Here is an 18390-nt window from a genome sequence, read left to right as displayed (position 1 = left end):
TCATAGACTGTTCTCACTGCTACCGCACGGCAAGCGGTACCCGGAGCGCCAAGTCTAGGTCCAAAAGGCTTCTCAACAGCTTCTACCCCCAAGCCATAAGACTCCTGAACAGCTAATCATGTCTATCTGGACTATTTGCACTGCCCCCCCACCCCCAACCCCACCCCATCTTTTTACGCTGCTGCTACTCTGTTACTAATTATTTATGCATAGTCACTTTAACTCTACCACATGTACATATTACTTCAACTACCACAACTAGCCGGTGCCCCCGCACATTGACTCTGCACCGGTACCCCCCCTGTATATAGCCTCCCTACTGTTATTTTATTTTACTTCTGCTCTTTTTTTCTCAACACTTTTTTGTTGTTGTTGTTTTATTTTACTTTTTTATAAAACAATTAATGCATTGTTGGTTAAGGGCTGTAAGTAAGCATTTCACGGTAATTTCTACACCTGTTGTATTCGGCACATGTGGCAAATAAAATTTGATTTGATTTGATTTGATCTGGAGCATCAGCAATTGTGGGTTTGATTACAAGCTCCAAATGGCCAGAAACAAATAACTTTCTTCTTAAACTCTTCAGTCTATTCTTGTTCTGAGAAATTAAGGCTATTCCATGCGAGAAATTGCCAAGAAACTGAAGATCTCGTACAACGCTGTGTACTACCCCCTTCACAGAACAGAGCAAACTGGCTCTAACCAGAATAGAAAGAGGAGTGGGAGGCCCCGGTGCACAACTGAGCAAGAGGACAAATACATTAGAGTGTCTAGTTTGAGAAACAGACGCTTCACAGGTGTTCAACTGGCAGCTTCATTAAATAGTACCCGCAAAACACCAGTCTCAACGTCAACAGTGAAGAGGCGACTCCGGGATGCTGACCTTCTAAACAGAGTTGCAAAGAAAAAGCCATATCTCAGACTGGCCAATAAAAATAAAAGATTAAGATGGGCCGTCTGGCTTTTTCTTTGCAACTCTGCCTAGAAGGTCAGCATCCTGGAGTCGCCTCTTCACTGTTGACGTTGAGACTGGTGTTTTGCGTGTACTATTTAATGAAGCTGCCAGTTGAGGACCTGTGAAGCGGCTGTTTCTCAAACTAGACACTAATGTTATTTTAATGGAAAATAAAATGGCTTTTCTTTCGAAAACAAGGACATTTCTAAGTGACCCCAACCTTTTGAACGGTAGTGTAACTTCTTGACATTACAGTAAGACTCACGTCTTCATCCACACAATTTATTGTTTTGATAACGGTGACTAACTTGGACTTGGAACTAGTTGGAACAATCACTTGGACAAACCTACTGTAAGCCAATGCAATTTTATCTTATTCAACCTATCATGGGATTATAATATGGTATGCCCTCACATTGTTGATATTGAATTATGTTTGCTGCCTTCCCCTTGACATTCCTCTAAACAAGCCCTGAATGAGCCTCTACTTGGGGCAACCTGCCCGTACTCTGCATTACCGAAAAGCTTGGCACACCACCAGCGTTGAGTAATTCAGCCCATTATCCAAATTGAGGTGTGTGGAGGCTGAGTCTTGGTGAAGCAGAACTTGTCAGCGGGGCCCCAAAAAAAAAGCAGCTGCCAGAGGAAATTTTAAGCTCCCAAAATGTGTCAGTGTGTTTCGTGCCAGGCTCTACAGTACATATTTTGGGAGTGACCTGAAAACGCTGATCTTTTGGTTGGCCTCGACCAGGCTTTTGTTTATGTATTTTGGAAAGATTAATATAAATAGCTCCAACTCATTGGTCCATTGTAGCTCCTGAGTGGCGCAGTGGTCTAAGGCACTGCATCGCAGTGCTAACTGTGCTGCTAGAGATCCTGGTTCGAATCCAGGCTCTGTCGCAGCCGGCCGCGACCGGGAGACTCATGGGCGGCGCACAATTGGCCCAGCGTCGTCCAGGGTAGGGGAGGGAATGGCCGGCAGGGATGTAGCTCAGTTGATAGAGCATGGCGTTTGCAACGCCAGGGTTGTGGGTTCGTTTCCCATGGGGGGCCAGTATATAAATAAAAAAATAAAAAAATGTATTCACTAACTGTAAGTCGCTCTGGATAAGAGACTAAATGACTAAAATGTTGAGATGCAGAATAACTTTTGGAGAGGTTTGGAAGGGGAGGAATGAGAAGTGGACTTAAAAAAATTTTTTTATGCAAGTTTCACTTCCAATTTTTTTTTTTTACAATGAATAGTTATATATATTACACATGAACTTGTTTACAGTTACTGTGCACCAAGGCTAACTTTTTTTCAAGTTCAAAGATCATCCTTTTATTTATTTTATATTTTTTATTTCACCTTTATTTAACCAGGTAAGCCAGTTGAGAACAGGTTCTCATTTACAACTGCGACCTGGCCAAGATAAAGCAAAGTAGTGCAATAAAAAACAACACAGAGTTACATATGGGGTAATAAAACATAAAGTCAAAAATACAACAGAAATAAATATATATACAGTGTGTGCAAATATAGCAAGTTATGGAGGTAAGGCAATAAATAGGCTATAGTGCAAAATAATTACAATTAGTATTAACACTGGAATGCTAGATGTGCAAGAGATTATGTGCAAATAGAGATACTGGGGTGCAAAAGATCAAAATAAATAACAATATAGCGATGAGGTAGTTGGGTGGGCTAATTTCAGATGGGCTGTGTACAGGTGCAGTGATCGGTAAGGTGCTCTGACAACTGATGCTTAAAGTTAGTGAGGGAGATAAGAGTCTCCAGCTTCAGAGATTTTTGCAATTCGTTCCAGTCATTGGCAGCAGAGAACTGGAAGGAATGGCGGCCAAAGGAGGTGTTGGCTTTGGGAATGACCAGTGAGATATACCTGCTGGAGCGCAGACTACGGGTGGGTGCTGCTATGGTGACCAATGAGCTAAGATAAGGCGGGGATTTGCCTAGCAGTGATTTATAGATGGCCTGGAGCCAGTGGGTTTGACGACGAACATGTAGTGCGGACCAGCCAACAAGAGCGTACAGGTCATAGTGGTGGGTAGTGTATGGGGCTTTGGAGACAAAACGGATGGCACTGTGATAGACTACATCCAATTTGCTGAGTAGAGTGTTGGAGGCTATTTTGTAAATGACATCGCCGAAGTCAAGGATCGGTAGGATAGTCAGTTTTACGAGGGCATGTTTGGCAGCATGAGTGAAGGAGGCTTTGTTGCGAAATAGGAAGCCGATTCTAGATTTAACTTTGGATTGGAGATTCTTTATGTGAGTCTGGAAGGAGAGTTTACAGTCTAACCAGACACCTAGGTATTTGTAGTTGTCCACATACTCTAGGTCAGACCCGTCGAGAGTGGTGATTCTAGTCGGGTGGGCGGGTGCCAGCAGCGTTCGATTGAAAAGCATGCATTTAGTCTTACTATTGTTTAAGAGCAGTTGGAGGCTACTGAAGGAGTGTTGTATGGCATTGAAGCTCGTTTGGAGGTTTGTTAACACAGTGTCCAATGAAGGGCCAGATGTATACAAAATGGTGTCGTCTGCGTAGAGGTGGATCTGAGAGTCACCAGCAGCAAGAGCGACATCATTGATATACACGGAGAAAAGTGTCGGCCCAAGAATTGAACCCTGTGGCACCCCCATAGAGACTGCCATAGGTCCAGACAACAGGCCCTCCGATTTGACACACTGAACTCTATCTGAGAAGTAGTTGGTGAACCAGGCGAGGCAGTCATTTGAGAAACCAAGGCTATTTAGTCTGCCAATAAGAATGCGGTGGTTGACAGAGTCGAAAGCCTTGGCCAGGTCGATGAAGACGGCTGCACAGTACTGTCTATTATCAATCGCGGTTATAATATAGTTTAGGACCTTGAGCGTGGCTGAAGTGCACCCATGACCAGCTCGGAAACCAGATTGCATAGCGGAGAAGGTACGGTGGTATTCGAAATGGTCGGTGATCTGTTTGTTAACTTGGCTTTCAAATACTTTCGAAAGGCAGGGCAGGATGGATATAGGTCTGTAGCAGTTTGGATCTAGAGTGTCACCCCCTTTGAAGAGGGGGATGACCGCGGCAGCTTTCCAATCTCTGGGGATCTCAGACGTTATGAAAGAGAGGTTGAACAGACTAGTAATAGGGGTTGCGACAATTTCGGCGGCTAGTTTTAGAAAGAAAGGGTCCAGATTGTCTAGCCCAGCTGATTTGTAGGGGTCCAGATTTTGCAGCTCTTTCAGAACATCAGCTGTCTGAATTTGTGTGAAGGAGAAGCGGGGGAGGGCATGGGCAAGTTGCAGCGGAGGGTGCAGAGTTGGTGGCCGGGGTAGTGGTAGCCAGATGGAAAGCATGGCCAGCCGTAGCAAAATGCTTGTTGAAATTCTCGATTATTATAGATTTATCGGTGGTGATAGTGTTTCCTAGCCTCAGTGCAGTGGGCAACTGGGAGGAAGTGCTCTTATTCTCCATGGACTTTACAGTGTCCCAAAACTTTTTGGAGTTAGTGCTACAGGATGCAAATTTCTGTTTGAAAAAGTTAGCCTTTGCTTTCCTGACTGCTTGTGTATATTGGTTCCTAACTTCCCTGAAAAGTTGCATATTGCGGGGGCTATTTGATGCTAATGCAGTACGCCACAGGATGTTTTTGTGCTGGTCAAGGGCAGTCAAGTCTGAGGAGAACCAGGGGCTATATCGGTTCTTAGTTCTGTATTTTTTGAATGGGGCATGTTTATTTAAGATTGAGAGGAAATTACTTTTAAGGAACAACCAGGCATCCTCTACTGACGGAATGAGATCTATATCCATCCAGGATACCTGGGCTAGGTCAATTAGGAAGGCCTGCTCGCTAAAGTGTTTTAGGGAGCGTTTGACAGTGATGAGGGGTGGTCGTTTGACCGCGGACCCGTTACGGACGCAGGCAATAAGGCAGTGATCGCTGAGATCCTGGTTGAAGACAGCTGAGGTGTATTTAGAGGGTATGTTAGTCAGGATGATATCTATGAGGGTACCCATGTTTACGGATTTAGGGTTGTACCTGGTAGGTTCGTTGATAATTTGCGTGAGATTGAGGGCATCTAGTTTGGATTGTAGGATGGCCGGGGTATTAAGCATATCCCAATTTAGGTCACCAAGCAGTACGAACTCTGAGGATAAATGGGGGGCAATCAATTCACATATGGTGTCCAGGGCACAGCTGGGGGCTGATGGGGGTCTGTAGCAAGCGGCAACAGTGAGAGACTTATTTCTGGAAAGGTGGATTTTTAGAAGTAGAAGCTCCAACTGTTTGGGCACAGACCTGGATAGTATGATAGAGCTCTGCAGGCTATCTCTACAGTAGATTGCAACTCCACCCCCTTTGGCAGTTCTATCTAGACGGAAAATGTTATAGTTGGGGATGGACATTTCAGAATTTTTGGTGGCCTTCCTGAGCCAGGATTCAGACACTGCTAGAACATCAGGGTTGGCGGAGTGTGCTAACGCAGTGAATAACTCAAACTTAGGAAGTAGACTTCTGATATTTACGTGCAAGAAACCAAGACTTTTACGATTACAGAAGTCAGCAAATGATAGCGCCTGGGGAGTAGGAGTGATACTGAGGGCTGCAGGGCCTGGGTTAGCCTCTACATCACCAGAGGAACAGAGGAGGACTAGAATAAGGATACGGCTAAAGGCTTTAAGAACTGGTCTTCTAGTGCGTTGGGTACATAGAATAAAGGGGGCAGATTTCCGTGTGTTGTAGAAAAGATTCAGGGCATTATGTACAGACAAGGATATGGAAGGATATGAGTAAAGTGGAGGTAAACCTAAGCGTTGGGTAACAATGAAAGAGATAGCATCACTGGAGGCACCAATTGAGTCGGTCTCCGCGTGTATGGGGGGTGGGACAAAGGAGCTATCTAAGGCAGGTTTAGCTGGGCTGGGGGATCTACAGTCAAATAGTACAATTAGAAATAACCGAAACAACAATAAGCTAACCATGTTTGGGCTGAGGCTAAACATAAACAGGATGTAGTACCGTAAAAAGGAACAGTCCAGCAGACATCAGCTGTATAGCTGAGTTATCATAAGGTCCGGTGAACAGCAATAGGATAGTTCGGAGGCTGCTAAAGCACTAGCGAGTAAGAGGCCACGGCTAGCGTGTGCTAGCGGGCCGGGGCTAGCAGATGGAATCTTCGTGGTCGACGTCGTAACCACATCAGACGATTTCGTCGGCAGACCAGTCGTGTAGGATCGGCGGGGCTCCGTGTCAACACTAGGTGGTCCCGTCCGGTTGACAGAGAGGTAGATAGCCGGGAGATGGGCCTAGCTCAGGATGATTAGCCAGACCACAGCGTCCATTTTGTTGCAGCTAGCTGGTAGCGATGAATCCGGAGTTAAAGGTCCAGTGATTCAGTGATTCCGGCAGAAAAACGGATATGTTCTGGGTCGATAACGCGCTGTGCAGACTGGCCGAATAATAGTCCAGACTAGAGCTGGCTGGTGAGTGGTGCAGGCCACGGACAATGGTGAAAAACCGCTAACGGTAGCTGATAGCAAGTAGCTAGTTAGCTGGCTAGCTAGTTTCAACTGGAGATTCTAGATAAAAGGTAAGTCAATAATAGAATCCGTTCCACATTGAGTGAGGCGGGTTGCAGGAAAGTATATTTTGTAGAAGGATGAAAAGTCTGATAGGGAAATATGTACGAAAAATACAAAAAAAAACAGGGTATTTACAGGCTATTTACAGACACACGACAAAAACAGAACTGCACTGTGAGCAACTAGAAGTTTGTTTTTAGTTTCCCGTGTTGAATTTGAGCCCTTATCCTCCGCTTGAGGCGATACTGTTGTCTCTAGGAGTGTTGTTTTTCGATGGCCCACATTAGCAAGGCTGGACATCCGACAATAAGTGATGGAAGAACACATTGGCTATTGTACAGTACTTGTGTTGGCCTCACCGGGGTGGGGGGGGGGGGGGGGGGGGGGGGGGGGGTAAAATCAATAGGAACATCCTGTTTTCTCTTTACTCCAGGCTTATTACACATCTTCCAATAAAACAAGCTGTTTTCCCAGTGCCCACTTAAAACAAGTTCAGTGGAACAGATGAGCAGTCACTTTTTCCTTGTCTGTTCATACATCTTAGGACTGAACAGCGAAATGACTGCTGCTGCTCTCAGAGTGGTGTGGGTTTTGAGGGAAAGACAAACAATCTGAACATTATTACCCTCTTAAGGGAGGCTAAGCACAGATACATGTTCACAAAGAACCCCTAGTGGTACAGAGACGGAGGCATCATGTGGATTGCCTGTCTGTAATTACCCCTGCATGGGCAGACAGAGAGGGTTGTAAATACAAATATCTGGAGCCATGCTCAGAAAACATTTAATCTCCCCTGCAAAAGCAAACTGCCGTAAGCCCAGCGGCAGGCTGGCAGGCGAGAGGGTATTTGTAAAGACGGCTGTCCTGCTGTGGGCTGGCTGGGGTCTGGGCAGCATGGTGGAGCCTGGGCAGTCTGGAGGTGTTGCTGGGCTGGAAGTACTGAGGATGCCATACGGCAGGGAATCCCGCAGCATTTAATAGTTGTGAGGTTACATTTACATTTTAGTCATTTAGCAGACGCTCTTATCCAGTTAGTGAGTGCATAATATTATTATTTTTTCATACTGGCCCCCCGTGGGAATTGAACCCACAACCCTGGCGTTGTAAACGCCTTGCTCTACCAACTGAGCTGGTATGCCAACAAAGCGTCACACACCGAATTACTGTGACCATGATTAGATATAAAAATAGACTGTTATCGATCTTGATTGTCACATTGCGGTTGTTTATATCATTGTATATGCAGCTGTATATGATAAAAGGTACACATCAAGTTAACAATATGTATCACATACTACATACTGTAAGTAACTATCTACAGCATAACCAGAGGAACCAACTAACCTGATCTACAGTGTGGAAAAAGGAAAACCCAGCCCCACTTGGCAGATCAGAAAGATCAGGATGTTGAAGGTTCAGTGATCCACCCACTGGGAAGGAAGCTGTCACTCAACCCCCCCATCCCACCATCTGCAGAGCCGCAGCTCTCCTCAGACAGTGATTATGCTCCTCACAGTGTGATCTGAAGGGACGGGACATTCACAGCAAGCTGACTCCAGACCCAGACTGGCCAGAACACAACAGGAAGGGGACTATTTGCACATTGTTGCAACACTGTTGAGAGAGAGAGAGAGAGAGAGAGAGAGAGAGAGTGAGAGAGAGTGAGAGAGAGAGAGAGAGAGAGAGAGAGAGAGAGAGAGAGAGAGAGAGAGAGAGAGAGAGAGAGAGAGAGAGAGAGAGAGAGAACCGTATATCCAGACCATCTTCGCCAGCTATACAGACAGCCCCCCCCAACACACCATATCTCTTGAAACATCTCCACACTTTTTATCATTTTATAGAACTCAAATTCCACCCTAAGGCGCGCAGAGACCATCCCATTAAATAATAGTAAAGGGTCTGTTATCCCCCCACCTTTGACCCTGTTCCTCCTTGTTATCCAAATAGCTAACTTTGCCTGAGCAAAGAGAAAATTCAACAACACACATTTAGCATTTTCCTTCTTTGAATACCTGTACCCCATTATAAACATCCTGACAGTAAACTCCACCCCCAACCTCTCACACAGACATTAAAGGCATTAACCTGGCACACACAGAAAACACATGAATCACAGTTTCACTCATGACACAGAAAGGACACCCCTGTCCGACTCCCGGTTCAACCCGTGTCACCCAGCTGTTTGTGGCCAGGGCTCCATGTAAAACCCTCCACTGGAGGTCCCCTGACCTCTTTGGTACTGGGAATTTGTAGAGCCCCCTCCATCTAAAACCCACCATAGTCTCCGCCCCACATACTCCCTGCCACTGATGTGCATTCACTCCTGTTAGGCTCCTGATGTTCCTTACCTTAATACAGAGGTTGTAGAGGGCTTTACCTCCCACCCCTTCAAACTCCCCCAGGCTCGGAGTGTTAAAATCTAACAAGTTCTCCAGACCCCCTTGCCAGTCCCCAGTCTCTGCCGTCAAGTGCAGTGGCGGAAACATTGGTGGCCCCTCCCCCTTTGGTCGCTCAAACACCCCCTTTACCAGCTCAGACAGTGCCTCCTGGACTTCCCCCAGGAATCTCTCCAGCAGCCTAAGAGATGTTAGTCCTGTTTGTTGTGCTAGGACTTCTGGGGTTTTCCACCCCTCCTCTCCCAGCAATCGCAGGTCACCCAGCCTTAGTAATCCCGCTGCCATCAGTCGCCTCTTCAGGGTGGCCGACTGAACCGATCTCAAAAGGATGGCTGGGTTGTGGAAGATAGGCTCCTCCCACACCCATAGCCCAGGCTCCACACCCCCTTAGTAGCTGCCAGGCCCTCAGCACCGCAGTGTAAAAATCAGAGAGACCTGCTGTACTCAGCCCCTCCAGCCTCATGAGGAATAGCTGCCGGTCCAACCCTAATCCGCCAGCTCTCCTCAGCAGCGCGCATGCTGGCTCCCTCCAGCCGACATCAGTATGGTACAGCAGTCTCTGCGCCACCTTTGGTCGGAATGCAGCCACCCTGCTCTCCAGTTCCACCAGGCCCTGTCCTCCCTCAGCCAGTGATGGCCCGACCAGAAAAAATCCACCAGTTTGCGTTGCAGGTCTGCGAGCAGACCGGCGTGGGGGTTGAGGACAGCCAGTTTATACCACAGGGAAGATGCCACCAGGTTGTTGATTATCAGCACCCTCCCTCTATATGACACTTGGGACAGGTGCCACCTCCACCTGGCCAGTCTTGACACCACTGCCTGTGACAGCCCCTCCCAGTTCTTCCTGACTCACCTCTCCGAGCCCAGGTACACCCCCAAAATGTTAAGCCCTTCACAACCCCACTGCAACCCCCCTGGAAGCAGAGGAGGGGCCCTATCCCCCCATGCCCCACATAACAGAGCTTTGCTCTTGCCCCAGTTCTCCTTAGCTGACGAAGCTCCCTCGTACACCTTCAGACTAGTCTCTAGTGCCTGCATATCCTGACCATCCCTGACCATCACAGAAACGTAATCTGCATACGCTGACACTGCTATGCCTGTCCAGCACACTCCCTGCAGTCTCCTTCGTAGCAGGCCCAAAAAAGGCTCAATGGCTAGTGTATATAACTGCCCTGATAGAGGGCATCCTTGTCTAATGCCCCGCGTCACCCAGACTGGCCTATTGAGCCCCCCTCCCACCTTAATCATACATCTTCACATACAGTGGGGAGAACAAGTATTTGATACACTGCCGATTTTGCAGGTTTTCCTACTTACAAAGCATGTAGAGGTCTGTAATTTTTATCATAGGTACACTTCAACTGTGAGAGACGGAATCTAAAACAAAAATCCAGAAAATCACATTGTATGATTTTGAAGTAATTAATATGCATTTTATTGCATGACATAAGTATTTGATACATCAGAAAAGCAGAACTTAATATTTGGTACAGAAACCTTTGTTTGCAATTACAGAGATCATACGTTTCCTGTAGGTCTTGACCAGGTTTGCACACACTGCAGCAGGGATTTTGGCCCACTCCTCCATACAGACCTTCTCCAGATCCTCCAGGTTTCGGGGCTGTCGCTGGGCAATACGGACTTTCAGCTCCCTCCAAAGATTTTCTATTGGGTTCAGGTCTGGAGACTGGCTAGGCCACTTCAGGACCTTGAGATGCTTCTTACGGAGCCACTCCTTAGTTGCCCTGGCTGTGTGTTTCGGGTCGTTGTCATGCTGGAAGACCCAGCCACGACCCATCTTCAATGCTCTTACTGAGGGAAGGAGGTTGTTGGCCAAGATCTCGCGATACATGGCCCCATCCATCCTCCCCTCAATACGGTGCAGTCGTCCTGTCCCCTTTGCAGAAAAGCATCCCCAAAGAATGATGTTTCCACCTCCATGCTTCACGGTTGGGATGGTGTTCTTGGGGTTGTACTCATCCTTCTTCCTCCAAACATGGCGAGTGGAGTTTAGACCAAAAAGCTCTATTTTTGTCTCATCAGACCACATGACCTTCTCCCATTCCTCCTCTGGATCATCCAGATGGTCATTGGCAAACTTCAGACGGGCCTGGACATGCGCTGGCTTGAGCAGGGGGACCTTGTGTGCGCTGCAGGATTTTAATCCATGACGGCATAGTGTGTTACTAATGGTTTTCTTTGAGACTGTGGTCTCAGCTCTCTTCAGGTCATTGACCAGGTCCTGCCGTGTAGTTCTGGGCTGATCCCTCACCTTCCTCATGATCATTGATGCCCCACGAGGTGAGATCTTGCATGGAGCCCCAGACCGAGTGTGATTGACCGTCATCTTGAACTTCTTCCATTTTCTAATAATTGCGCCAACAGTTGTTGCCTTCTCACCAAGCTGCTTGCCTATTGTCCTGTAGCCCATCCCAGCCTTGTGCAGGTCTACAATTTTATCCCTGATGTCCTTACACAGCTCTCTGGTGTTGGCCATATACAGGCCCGTCTAAAGTTTGCCAATGAACATATGAATGATTCAGAGGAGAACTGGGTGAAAGTGTTGTGGTCAGATGAGACCAAAATCGAGCTCTTTGGCATCAACTCAACTCGCCGTGTTTGGAGGAGGAGGAATGCTGCCTATGACCCCAAGAACACCATCCCCACCGTCAACATGGAGGTGGAAACATTATGCTTTGGGGGTGTTTTTCTGTTAAGGGGACAGGACAACTTTTGTGATAACCTCCTTCCCTCAGCCAGGGCATTGAAAATCGGTCGTGGACGGGTATTCCAGCATGACAATGACCCAAAACACACGGCCAAGGCAACAAAGGAGTGGCTCAATAAGAAGCACATTAAGGTCCTGGAGTGGCCTAGCCAGTCTCCAGACCTTAATCCCATTTAAAATCTGTGGAGGGAGCTGAAGGTTCGAGTTGCCAAACGTCAGCCTCGAAACCTTAATGACTTGGAGAAGATCTGCAAAGAGGAGTGGGACAAAATCCCTCCTGAGATGTGTGCAAACCTGGTGGCCAACTACAAGAAACGTCTGACCTCTGTGATTGCCAACAAGAGTTTTGCCACCAAGTACTAAGTCATGTTTTGCAGAGGGGTCAAAAACGTATTTCCCTCATTAAAATGCAAATCAATTTATAACATTTTTGACATGCGTTTTTCTGGATTTTGTTGTTGTTATTCTGTCTCTCACTGTTCAAATAAACCTACCATTAAAATTATAGACTGATCATGTCTTTGTCAGTGGGCAAACGTACAAAATCAGCAGGGGATCAAATTATTTTTTCCGTCACTGTACCTAGTCCAAAGCCTCGGGTTAAAGACCTAAATTACACCAGAGCATGTCCATGAATTCTGTCAATCTGTGCATGGCAGTATGCTAACTTTGGCTTTCTTCTCTCCATAGCAGATGGAGCCCAGCCTGAGCTCTTCATTTTCCACCAGTCGTGCGCCCTGAAGAAGGACGAAGGGCCATGCAAGGCATTAAAGGAGCGTTTCTACTTCGACATTGACACGGGCCGCTGTGAGGCCTTCCAGTTTGGCGGTTGCAGAGGCAACGCCAACAATTTTGAGACCTTGGAGGCGTGTGAGGGAATGTGCCTGGTCTCTGGTGAGTTGTTGGACCCTTTCTCTGATTTCTTTGCAGGTCAAATGTAAAAATGTGCCTCTGTTGATGTGTGATTTTCTTTTCTAATTTGTGTACCATTTATCATTCTGTATATTCAGAAAGACACTTGATATTTTATTGTATTTATTCTGCTGAAGCAAGCACACACATGTTCTCCTGCCATATTACCAATATATAAAAATAGATTGGACACTGAGTATGGTTAAATGCATACAATAATGTGATTATTGTGGATAGTAAGATTAATATAATAGTTTGATTAAAATGTTTACCTGCTTTGCAAGAAGAACAATTTCCCTAATAATCCTGTTTACATGGACACATTTGAAATCAGGCTACAGAAAATCACCAATCAAAATAAACGTTCTACCATGTTCTTTTTGCAAAGACTATTTGATTCTGAGTTCGGACATTTAAAGTTTGTATGTGAAAACTATTTTTAAACATACTTAAAATTTTTCCAAACTCTGTTCACTCACGCATAACAGGGAAGCACTTGCACTACCGGTACTGGCACATGCTCAGATCAAACACACCGCTGGAACGCCGATTAAGTTGTTTACATGTTCTAATAAATCTAAAGATTGCTCAGAAAACCAGGTGTTTTAATCAGCATATTCTGACTTCGATTATGACCTCACGCTGATTAAGATAAGCAGAGTAAAGTGTTTACATAACTAATGTCATAATCAGTTTATTATCGAATCAAACGTACTCACTGTTTTTGAGCCAATAAACACGATGAGGTCATCGACGTAGTTGGTTTGGCATGCAGGTTTTATTGAATAATAGTAGGGAGTTCCCAGTGTCCTATCACGTGGTCCTCTGTAGCTCAGCTGGTAGAGCATGGCGCTTGTAACGCCAGGGTAGTGGGTTTGATCCCTGGGACCACCCATACGTCAAATTGTATGCACACATGACTGTAAGTCGCTTTGGATAAAAGCGTCTGCTAAATGCCGTATTATTATTATATTATCATATGTTCAACTTAGCAATACAGTTTTAATGCTTTATGGATTTGGGTGGAATGCTATTGTTGTTTTCACTTTGATAAGATTATCAGACCAAACATTCTCTCCCAAACACATTCCCAGTGCCATTCCGAGAAAAGTTTGGACGTTCCATTCCGAGAAAGTTTGGACGGTTCTCTGTCAAACTATCAGCCAAATCTATTGTCAAGCCTGGGACAATGGCACTGTTGGCTGATTGGCTATGTGAAACAGACTGGCATCCAGGCTCATTCTCATTGTAGACACAATTGGGCTGTTATCTCTTAATAATATTATGCAGTACATGGGTAGTGTCTGGGCGAGTTAAAAGTGACATCAAAGTTGGCTAAATTACAGAAAACTAAGTTAGCTGTTTCAATCCACACTGTAATATGTGCATAGGATCAAAGCGTGTTTGTGTGTGTGTGTGTGTGTGTGTGTGCATGTGTGTGCGTGCATGTGCGTGCGTGTGCGTGCGTGCGTGCGTGCGTGTGCGTGTGTGTGTGTGTGTGTGTGTGCGTGCGTGCGTGCATACATACATTCCTGCAATTCATTTTGAGTGTTACCTAAACCTTGGGTGTTATTGAAATGAGATAGAAGCAATATTCATAGACGTCGGATCAATATGAATTATGCTGAGGATATCACAGTAGAGAAACCACGTGTGATACTCTACTTTGTCTGTAGCTAGAAACACTGGTTTCTTAAAATAATTTCTCAATGTCATTGTGGTACAACGTTGTATCATTGTGTGCATTATTCAGTTGATGTACAAGGGAATTGTGGGTGAATTTGCATCCTGCCGGGCCGGCAACACTTTTATTGTGATTCATTGTTGTTGTATTCAACACGCCGACGACACCAGTCATGTTGGAATGAATCATGCGTAAAAGAAAAGTAGAAAAGTGAAATGGGGTCTGTGAGGTCAGGGCTAACATCACTGTTCCACTGAAATATGTAAGTAGTATCCAAAGCCATTGTGTCAAGAGACAATGTCAAAATATGTTTCTATACCAAACCTCGAGATTAAAATAATGTCTATGTAGGAGTCAACAGTCAAGGACACATGAAACACATCAGATATTGGGACATTTACTTCACTCTCTCAACACCTGCATGTTCTGAATGTGAACAATACGAAGACTGTTGTCATAAACAGAAATTCTCAAGGAACATATTTCTCTCTCAAAGTCTTAAAAGGAACATTTAAAACAAATAGTTAACAGCATTTGAGCAACGACAACTCATTTACCTTTTACCTAATCAATCTGTCTGCTCTCCACCAATTTCTGTAAATTCAGACAATGGATGATGACAATGATGATGGTAATAGAGTTACGCAACACTTCTGCAGGTGTTCAAAGCGTTTCATGAGAAATACTCACCTCATTCACTCTCAATAAGTAGGCTCAAGGTCTAAGTCACACACTGTTCCAAGCCTGTGGCAAGGCATTGTTGGGGCGGCAGGTAGCTTTAGTGGTTAAGAGTGTTGTGTCAGTACCCGAAAGGTCGCTGGTTCTAATCCCCGAGCCAACTAGGTGAAAAATCTGTCGATGTGCCCTTGAGCAAGGCACTTAACCCCAATTGCTCCTGTAAGTTGCTCTGGATAAGAGCGTCTGCTAAATGACAATTTTTTTTTTTTTTTAATGGTTGTTTTCTTAATGTGCCAAAGAGGACAAAGAATAATGGAATTACTCAGCGAATCCCCCGGCTCGTTTGGTTGGTTTACAGCTCCCTGGATACGGAGGACCATATCTCTAGTCCCCTGTAGCTCAGTTGGTAGAGCATGGTGTTTGCAACACCAGGGTTGTGGGTTTGATTCCCACAGGGGGCCAGTATGAAAATGTATGCACTCACTAACTGTAAGTCGCTCTGGATAAGAGTGTCTGCTAAATGACTAAAATGTAAAAATTACCCCTTCTGTGTCAGGGCATTATGTGTCACAGAGGTCCTCTGCCCTCCTCCCCCTCTGGTACCCCAACCCCCTACCAATCACAAGTAGAGAGCCACTCCAGGTCCTTGCTCTGACCTCAGCTCCATGCTTTAGCTTCACTATGAATGTGTAACAGGAAATATTAAATAAACTCCCTCCCACTCCAAACTGAAACTGACAGGCTGAACAATATGAGAGTTTAGAAGAATGGGGTCTGGCTAGATCATGGGACTCTCTGTAGATAACAGCTCTAACTGTAGCTTAGAGATCCCATTATGTCACTCGCTCCTGGAAATTCCAACGTACACGTTATTCAGCTCTGCCAGTTTAGACCTCTAATTGCTATAGCCGTGTCATGTGGAAGTCTCGTTAAAGCTTATCCTGCCAACTGTAAACAACCGTAACCTTTTTGACATTGCTGCATAAATGGCATATAAATTGTCGGCCACTATTCACCTGCCTCCTGCAGTCTTCTAGTTACATTTGTGTGGCAACGTCTCCCGAGAGGCCTCTTCAGACGAGGGGGCATCTGTGGTCAATGCGAGTATGGGAGTGCCGACGCGTCAGAGGGTCTCAGTGTCGAGGCTTAATTAACCCAGTTTTATTTCTAGTTTATAAAACTCTTTAATTCCTCTTTTAAAGGAGATCCTCTCTATCAGTAAATCCTGATGAAGCTGAGGCCCTGTTCTGGGATACATTGGAATATTAATGGCTCCATCTAGTGGCCATTCGTTTTTAATGCCTATGTAAGAGAATTCAATGGCACAATAGGAGTAGTCTTGAAACGTAACCGTCCTGCCTCCCTCCTTTCCTCACGGATCTGTCATGACTTTCCACCGCATCGCTTTCACCATTTATGTCATGTCAGATCAATGGTTACTTCAAGGAAGGGAGGAGGGAAGGATACCAGAAGTATTGTCCTTTGTGACTCAGTCCAGGTAGACCGTGACGTTTCAATCCGTTCCATTCATTCCATTCCAGCCAGTACAATGAGCCCGTCATCCTATAGCTCCTCCCACCAGCCTCCTCTGATTACACATATATATATATATATATATATATATATATATACACAGTATACATTCTACTGAGTGTACAAAACATTAAGAACACCTGCTCTTTCCATGACATAGACTGACCAGGTGAATCCAGGTGAAAGCTACACTACATGATCAAAAGTATGTGGACACCTGATCCTTGAACATCTCATTCTAAAATCATGGGTATTAATATGGAGTTGGTGCCCCCTTTGCTGCTATAACAGCCTCCACTCTTCTGGGAAGGCTTTCCACTAGATGTTGGAACATTGCTGTGGGGATTTGATTCCATTCAGCCACAAGAGTATTAGTGAGGTCGGGCACTGATGTTGGGCGACTAGGCCTGGCTTGCAGTCGCCGTTCCAATTAATCCCAAAGGTGCTTGATGAGGTTGAGTTCAGAGCTCTGTGCAGGCCAGTCAAGTTCTTCCACACCGATCACAACAAACCATTTCTGTATTTCCTGAGTGGCGCAGTGATCTAAGGCACTGCATCGCAGTGCTAACTGTGCCACTAGATCCTGGTTCGAATCCAGGCTCTGTCGCAGCCGGCCGCGACCGGGAGACTCATGGGCGGCGCACAATTGGCCCAGCGTCGTCCAGGGTAGGGGAGGGAATGGCCGGCAGGGATGTAGCTCAGTTGATAGAGCATGGCGTTTGCAACGCCAGGGTTGTGGGTTTGATTCCCACGGGGGGCCAGTGTAAAAATAAATAAATATATATGTATTCACTAACTGTAAGTTGCTCTGGATAAGAGCGTCTGCTAAATGACTGTAATGTAAATGTATGGGCCTCGCTTTGTGCTCGGGGGCATTGTCATGCTAAAACAGGAAAGGGCCTTCCCCAAACTGTTGCCACCAAGTTGGAAGCACAGAATCATCTAGAATGTCATTGTATGCTGTAGCATTACGGTTTCCCTACCGAACCATGAAGAACAGCCCCAGACCATTATTCCTCCTCCACTAAACTTTACAGTTGGCACTATGCATTCGGGCAGGTAGCATTCTGCTGGCATCCGCAAACCCAGATTAGTTCGCCGGACTGCCAGATGGTGAAACGTGATTCATCACTCCAAAGAACGCGTTTCCACTGCTCCAGCGTCCAATGGCGGCAAGCTTGGCGCTTGGCATTGCGCATGGTGATCTTAGGCTTGTGTGCGGCTGCTCTGCCACGGAAACCTCTAGAAGGGCAGAAATTTTACGAACTGACTTGTTGGAAAGGTGGTATCGTATGATGGTGCCATGCTTAAAGTCACTGAGCTCTTCAGTAAGGCCATTCTACTGCCAGTGTTTGTCTATGGAGATTGCATGGCCGTGTGCTTGATTTTATACACCTGTCAGCGACGGGTGTGGCTGAAATAGGCGAATCCACTAATTTGAAGGGGTGTCCACATACTTTTCTATATACACTACCAGTCAAAAGTTTGGACACACCTACTCATTCAAGGGTTTTTCTTTATTTTTGTAGAATAATAGTGACGACATCAAAACTATGAAATAACACATATGGAATCATGTAGTAAACAAAAAAGTGTTAAACAAATCAAAATATATTTTATATTTGAGATTCTTCAAATAGCCATCCTTTGCCTTGATGACAGCTTTGCACACTCTTGGCATTCTCTCAATCAATTTCACCTGGAATACTTTTCAAACAGTCTTGAAGGAGTTCCCACATATGCTGAGCACTTGTTGGCTGCTTTTCCTTCACTCTGCAGTCCGACTCATCCCAAACCATCTCAATTTGGTTGAGGTCGGGGGATTGTGGAGGCCAGGTCATCTGATGCAGCACTCCATCACTCTCCTTCTTGGTAAAATAGCCCTGACACAGCCTGGAGGTGTGTTGGGTCATAGTCCTGTTGAAAAACAAAT

At 45.6% G+C, this 18390-nt stretch overlaps 1 protein-coding gene across 1 annotated transcript in view; it reads left to right on the top strand.

The window, feature by feature from the left end:
- LOC311143629 (tissue factor pathway inhibitor-like) overlaps positions 1 to 18390 on the top strand; it is a 56111-nt gene that overhangs the window by 28108 nt on the left and 9613 nt on the right. The window contains exon 2 of the mRNA XM_084179494.1: positions 12341 to 12544. Within this exon, the coding sequence (XP_084035620.1) occupies positions 12341 to 12544 (204 nt within the window). The remainder of the gene's footprint in view (positions 1 to 12340; positions 12545 to 18390) is intronic.

This window comes from Coregonus lavaretus (genome assembly GCF_964263955.1).
Source record: "Coregonus lavaretus genome assembly, chromosome: 16".
Lineage (NCBI taxonomy): Eukaryota > Metazoa > Chordata > Actinopteri > Salmoniformes > Salmonidae > Coregonus > Coregonus lavaretus.
This window is presented reverse-complemented; position numbering and strand designations above follow the sequence as displayed.